Source organism: Macrobrachium rosenbergii, chromosome 6 (assembly GCF_040412425.1).
Source record: "Macrobrachium rosenbergii isolate ZJJX-2024 chromosome 6, ASM4041242v1, whole genome shotgun sequence".
Lineage (NCBI taxonomy): Eukaryota > Metazoa > Arthropoda > Malacostraca > Decapoda > Palaemonidae > Macrobrachium > Macrobrachium rosenbergii.
In genome coordinates this window covers 50,741,512-50,749,011 of record NC_089746.1, presented here as the reverse complement: position 1 = coordinate 50,749,011, position 7,500 = coordinate 50,741,512, and the positions used below count along the sequence as shown (strand labels likewise).

Sequence of the window (7,500 nt, the reverse complement as noted above, 5' to 3'; positions counted from 1 at the left end):
GAAAGAGGCGAGATGATAAAATTGTATTTTGTTTTTATTGAGTGATAAACAAGCAAAGAACTCGTTTTAATAAATCCATGCTTTCATATTGAAGAGGGTAGGAAGGACGAAAGGAATAAAATATAATTTGATATAAAAGAAAAAAAAGAAAAATTTGTAAAATTTTTTTCATCATCGACAGTGAAAAATAAGCAAGTAATAAATGGGCCGAAGTGTCTTCGGCGCAATGGAGTTTTCTGTACATCGTATAATGAAGGCCACAGAAAATAGATCTATCTTTCGGGGGTCGGCGGTCTCGGTATAATGCTGTATGAGCCGCGGCCCATGAAACTTTAACTACGGCCAGGTGGTGGTCTATCCTATATCGTTGCCACATGCATGATTATGGTTAACTTTAACTTTAAATAAAAACTACTGAGGCTAGAATACCATTGGAAGGTGGATGATCAGCATAGCAATTTGCAGCCTCAGTCAGTTTTTCTAAGATCTGAGGGCGGACAGAAAAAGTGCGGACAGAATAAAGTGCGGACGGACATACAAAGCCGGCACAATAGTTTTCTTTTACAGAAAACCAAAAAGAAAAAAATGAAAAAAATGCGGAAAATATGCTACGCGGATTACACTTTTCCCGTATGAAGAAAGAGGTCACTGGGATAGGATTGAGAAAGGGGGTTTTGGGGGTTGAGGGTAATGGATGGGGTGGGGGTAGGGGTGGGTGGTTATGCCATGTCCTCTATAAAAAGGCGGATTTAGTAAAATATTATTCCATGCATACGTGTTCAGAAAGACGATGAAATAAAATACGAAGGTGAAATTTTACTTCAAAGTGGACCTCTTAAGATTCTATAACCAAGATGGATGAAAAGGTTCCCTGGCGAAGCTACCGTTTTAGATGACTACCATTTTCCTCTTTTTTTTTTTTTTTTTTTTTTTTTTGTTACCGTAGGATATCATTCATGTTCATATACCCTTGTCAGTGGTTATTGCTTTTATAGAAGGCTATTATCCTGCGATATCCTTAGAGGTTATCCTTAGAGATGGGATATCCATAATATCGCTTCCTACCTAACGCTTTTGTCAGTAACAAATTATGATGTATGTGTGTAACCAACATCCTAACTCACTAGCCTCTCTCTCTCTCTCTCTCTCTCTCTCTCTCTCTCTCTCTCTCTCTCTCTCTCTCTCTCTCTCTCATTATTCCTTAAAACGCTGCCTCTTCATCGCCTGAAAAACACAGGCTAGGTGGCACTTCCTTTTCGAAGCTACGTTCCCCTTGTATTAGTTCCCCTTTCTCTTCTTGTATTAAAAAGAAAATATGAGAAAGGGTACCACCTGATAAAAGTTTAAATAGAAGAAATACACGTGACTGTCTATCACTGCATCCTGGTAGCGCCACCCTTATGAGGGTCAATTTTATGTAGTGACAAAACATATTGAGACACACATATACACACACACACACACTTCATGAAATATGTATAAGAGAATGCGTATATAAATTGACTTTTTATTTTTTTAAAGAGTAGCCGCATGTCGTGACTGGAAGAAGCAATCGAAGAATGAATGATTTTGAGTTATCTGGCATCGCGACAAGTGGGTCGTTGACGCCGATATCAATTAAATGAACAACACAGTTACTATAAAAACGATAAAACTTTAAAAGAAAATGAATGAAATATTATATTTTTAAATATATATCTATATACTGTATATATATATATATATATATATATATATATATATATATATATATATATATATATATATATATATATATATATATATAGAGAGAGAGAGAGAGAGAGAGAGAGAGAGAGAGAGAGAGAGAGAGAGAGAGAGAGACTTGTATGATAAAATATCCTGTCTTCAACATTTCACTGAACTGGATAAGAATAAAGAAAGACTTAAGAATGGCTTCTCTTTTCTTTCAGGGTAAGAATACTGCACGTTGTGGTTTGCAGAGCCGAGAACTAAGACACAGAAGAGGGGAAAGAGATTGAGACCGAGATGTTTATTCGTAAACAACGTCCAGGTAGGCTCTTCCGGTGAAGGATGATGTCGTTTGATGCAAATCATTATTCAGGTTTCCTGTTTGACTTTGTTGCAAAGTCTGGAGGAGTTTGCAGTAGACTGCAATATTGCCGCTTTGCGGACCGACTATTTATATGCGTCGAGCCGTAACATTCTTTGGGCCGAAGTTCCTAGGATTTATTCTTTCTTGGTCGCATTTTTTTTTTTTTTTGTAGTTTTGTTTATAGGTTTTGTTCACCCTTGAGTTTCTTTGAGGGATTATTCTACAATATAAATCTTGGAGGATTTTCCGCTCGGGGGGATTTTATGATTCGCTCCAGGATTATTTTTTGTCTGTATGAAGGGGTGCATTAAGAACAGTTTCCTGGATTCATTAATGTACGTTGATTTTGAATGTATTTAATATTCTTATTCACCTCTCTAGCTTAAATCAAGCTGATTTGTTAGCTTATTTTAGATATATTATATTTAGGTATTATTGATTAGATTCAATATTTTTATTCTTGACGCACTGCAATGTATGTAGGTAACATACCCCTTTAATATATCATGCACATCTAGAAGTGTTCATTTTCATATTATTAGCTTTGGGTCATATAAATCAGATACAGGTATTTTTCTGCAAAGTTATTTTATTTCTAAATTTTTCACATTTTTATGGTTTTGTTTTTTATGTAAATAAACATAATATTTTCTGAAAGATTTTTCTGCAAATTGTTGGGCCTCTAACCATAAATAATAATAATAATAATAATAATAATAATAATAATAATAATAATAATAATAATAATAATAATAATAATAATAATATTATTATTATTATTATTATTATTATTATTATAAATTGACAAGAATGGCATACGATGCAGTTGAAAATATCCAAAGGATTAAACAAACCAACGGATAAAGAGTAATGTACATAAATTAAATAATAATATTCTAAATGAATAATAATAAAAATGAATGTGAAGGGGACAAAAAGAGAAAAAACAAAAACATTCAAGAAAAGAAATTCACATCCTAAAATTTGGCAAGGTACCAGGGACCTCAGTGTCAAGAGATGTGCAGAAGAAAATACACACGCTTCTACTAATTGCGGCCAGATCCCTCCTACTTGGGCAGGCGCGGTATACCGACATTGAGACGGCTTCTATTTTTGCTCATTATGATTTCCTTTCTCTCTCTCTCTCTCTCTCTCTCTCTCTCTCTCTCTCTCATTTGTATATACATATATATATATATAAATACATCCATATATACATATAAATACATATGTATATATATACATACATACATACATACATACATATATATATATATATATATATATATATATATATATATATATATATATACATACATACATACATACATACATACATACACACACACAGACACACAAATGGGGAGAGAGAGAGAGAGAGAAAGGAAATCATATAATATATATATATATATATATATATATATATATATATATATATATATATATATATATATATATATATATAGTATAGTGTATGGACAGGAAGAACAGTTAGCTCATCATGATGAGCTGACTGTTCTTCCTGTCCATACATCCTACTATAAGATTGTTTGGCTTAGCCTCCCTCCCTAAAAAAAAAAAAATATATATATATATATATATATATATAAATATATATATTACAAATATATATAATGCACACACACACACACACACAAATGGGGAGAGAGAGAGAGAGAGAGAGAAAGGAAATCATATATATATATATATATATATAAATATATATATATATATATATATATATATAGGGTGCATACACACACACACACACACATACATCCTACTATAAGATGGCAGCAAAAATATATATATATATATATATATATATATATATATATATATATACATATATATATATATATAGAGAGAGAGAGAGAGAGAGAGAGAGAGAGAGAGAGAGATTCTCAACTTCGCCCCCTCTCTCTAAGACAAGGGAGAAGGTCTAAAGCATCTCTCTTTACAAGCGTTATTTTCCTTTTCTCTTTCTTTCTGTCTCTGTCTCACTCTTTTTAAGAGGACAAAGAGGGAATTGCTGAGTCATCATTCTTTGCAAGAATTATGCTCGTCTCCCAGTGGTTCTAAATTTGCAAAGGAAGCCGGTCTCCTTTACAAAATATAATAGTGTTTTGAGAGTGAGTGTCAGTTTTGCACATTTTTAAAGCTTTGCTATAAATTTGTTTTCTATCGACTGGGAGCGCTAGAATTTGTAAAGATTGCATTAATGTTGGTGTTCGAAACCATTTAAATACATATTTTGTATAATTAGAGTTAATGATTTGACAATACACTGCAATGTTTTTCGGTGTCGAGTCCTGTACTTTTTGTGAATCAGTTACAGGCACTAAATCTCTCTCTCTCTCTCTCTCTCTCTCTCTTCTCTCTCTCTCTCTCTCTCTCTCTCTCTCTCTCTTCAATTATATATATATATATATTAGAGAGAGAGAGAGAGAGAGAGAGAGAGAGAGAGAGAGAGAGAGAGACTCTCTCATATACAGTAGTTATATAATTAAAGATATGTAATTGGAGAGAGAGAGAGAGAGAGAGAGAGAGAGAGAGAGAGAGAGAGAGAGAGAGAGAGAGAGAGAGAATAAGGAAATTGCGACTCCTCTCTCTCTCTCTCTTTGGTATGCCCCTGTTGATGTTTGGAAGGTTAAGAAGTAGTGTAAAGGCAGTCTTGTTAAAACTTCTTGGCAGTTTTGTTCCAACACATTCGTTTTCCTGGAAACCGACCCATCAAGCGTTCGTTGGGCCGAAAGCGTCGCTCAGTTCTAAAGAGTTTAATGTGTGAATTAACTCCGAAGAAAAAACAAAAATAGCGAAGGTTGAGGAAAAAAAAATTGTTGCTCCAAAGTAAAATCCTTGGAAATGCTACAGTTTTTATTTTTTTTTTTTTTGTAGGTCAGAATTGGGTGCGGGGTTTAAAGAGTTCCCTCAAATTGACGTTAGATCAATTTTGTGTTAATTTATTATATTTTATCTTTTTTATTTACTACGCATATTTTTTTAGATTTTTATTATTAATTTTTTTCGTTCTTATCCTTTTCCTCAATCATGTAATTATTAGTAAATATTTTTTACGTTCGTATTTCAGTGCATAATGCCCTTACCATTTGTGATTAAGCTGTCCTTATACCAGCACATGCTCGTACTCCCGGAACATCCCCTAAAGGTGCACAAACATCCACGAATTAATACTCTACAGAGTGATGTAAAGGAAATGAACTAACGCAGCCGTGAAGGCAATGTATTAAGAAAGTAGATTCTGTCATTCCTGATTGCAAATTTGTTTGCTTAATCAACGTGATTAAGAGAGCGGGAAAGGGGCGTGATCGTTAATCGAGTTTCGCGAAGGCGGGCGTTGTGCTCGAACGCTGTCTTCCTCAAATTTCGCGTGAAGATTTTTTTGTCTTTCTGAGTCGTGTCCTTGTTGCTTGCGAAGTCCAGAAATATCGGCAAGTTGGAATCTGTACTTTGCAGGTAGGCGATTGTTCCTTTTCCTGGTCTTTCTTTAAGGCTGTTATACCTGATTACTTAGGGGGATTTAACTTTAAGTTTTTCTTGAAGAAGAGAAAATTTGATTTTAGGGTTTTTCTTTAAGGTATTGATTGTCATGTCTGCTGAATGAAAAGGGTTTAACTTTGACGTTTCTTTACGGTATTGCCTGTCGCGTTTGATGGCTAAAGGGGATTTAACGTAAGCTTTTTATTTAAAGGGGATTTAACTTTAAGATTTTCTTTAAGGAGTCGAGGGGATTTGGATTCAAGGTTTTCTTTAAGGTATTGATTGTCATGTCTGACGACTTTTTTCTACGGTATTTACTGACTTTTTTTACTCTTTTCTTCGGTATTTACTGTCGTGTTTGATGTCTAAAGGGGATTTAATTTATGGTATTTATTTAAAGTATTGCCTGTAATGTTGGATGACTAAAGATAATTCAATTTATAGACAGGAATGGAATATATAAAGTTTAGGCTCAAGGCCAACCGTTGGCACCTATTTTGGTCATAAAGCGCTGAAGGGAAATTGGGAGATCTGAAAGGTGTAACAGGAAGCAAACCTGGCAGTTGCACTTTGAAACAATTGTTAGGAGATGGGTGGAAAGTAAGATGGAAGAGAGAGAACATGAGCAGTGGTACAGTAAAAGGAATGAAAGGGTTGCAGCTGGGGGCCGAAGGGACGCTGCACAAAACCTTAAGTAATGCCTACAGCGCACCATGTGTGATGCACTGACGGCACTACCCCTCTACAGAGATTTAAAGACATTGCCCTTAGACATTGGGCCAGCTGCTGAGCCAGACTCCCTGGAAGTGATACCATGTACCGTAGACCTAGCCACAAGCATGCCCGTGGCCTCCCTAAACTGATACCGAAGAACCAAGGTAAATAGTTACCTCCGAGTAGCTTATGTTGCTACTTACAAGTATTGCCAATTTTAACAGCGACGTATTGTAAGATCAGTGTTCTAATTTAAATGCGACAACTGGAAAACAATTGATTCCCGTTCGATAAGAGAAATGAAGTAAAAACCAAATTTGGCGTTTGCATTGTCAAGTTGTTGAAAATGGAATTTTTTTTCGTTTAGAAAGAGTATTTCTTTATTTGTTCATCTTGCCCGTCATCGTGTCTTTTAATAGCTTGTTAAAAATGCTAAATAAAGATATCGCCCGACGTTTCAACGACATTTATTGACCAGACTTAGACCACGACAAGCTACAAATCTCTTCTCACAGGTTTCTCCGCTATCTGACACAGTTCACGGGCACAAGTAAAGCCGGTGTCACACGGGAGGCACACTTTTCCGTCAGTTTTTAGAGCATCTTTTCTCCAGTTTCTGCAAAAAAAAAAAAGTAGCCACTTTCGACGGCAAAACTAAAACCGGGCTTGGCTGCGCTTGCATAGCAGCACCCTAACAAAATGCGGGAGTTTACTTTTGTACCGATATGTTAATACTATTGGCTGGTGGTGGTACAAACTTTGACGCAAGATCCTAAAAGATATCAAAAAAGGTGCTCATGCCACATCACCTTGATAGGTGAAGTTCGACTTTTCGACTTTCGGGTCCGTAATTCAGCCTAACTTTCTCATGCACGTCCGAGGTCATAAAATAATCTCGATTCTGCCGGGCAAGTCAATCCATACCGCATTGCCAGACGTGCGAAGTCACACTTGTCTCGTCTCTGGCTGTGTTTACAGTACTGTATGGTTATTTCGGCATTTCGTTGCTAAAATAATATTTGGTTAAGGATCAGGACCATTTTCTAACCCAATGTTAGCTATGAAGTTTTTAGTTATGTCCTCTGGAAGACAAGTTTTCAAGGCGTAGAATTATAGTCTCTCTCTCTCTCTCTCTCTCTCTCTCTCTCTCTCTCTCTCTCTCTCTCTCTCTCATTTTTCTTTAATTTATTACCATTTTAGCTTTTTATATT

At 35.4% G+C, this 7,500-nt stretch overlaps 2 protein-coding genes across 2 annotated transcripts in view; both read left to right on the top strand.

Annotated features, from left to right (window-relative positions):
• Nos (Nitric oxide synthase) overlaps nt 1–7,500 on the top strand; it is a 447,341-nt gene that overhangs the window by 159,680 nt on the left and 280,161 nt on the right. Inside the window, exon 3 of the mRNA XM_067105755.1 lies at nt 1,932–2,032. The gene's annotated coding sequence lies outside the window, so the exon portion shown is untranslated. The remainder of the gene's footprint in view (nt 1–1,931; nt 2,033–7,500) is intronic.
• LOC136839847 (uncharacterized) overlaps nt 6,289–7,500 on the top strand; it is a 9,458-nt gene continuing 8,246 nt past the window's right edge. The window contains exon 1 of the mRNA XM_067106178.1: nt 6,289–6,391. Within this exon, the coding sequence (XP_066962279.1) occupies nt 6,289–6,391 (103 nt within the window). The remainder of the gene's footprint in view (nt 6,392–7,500) is intronic.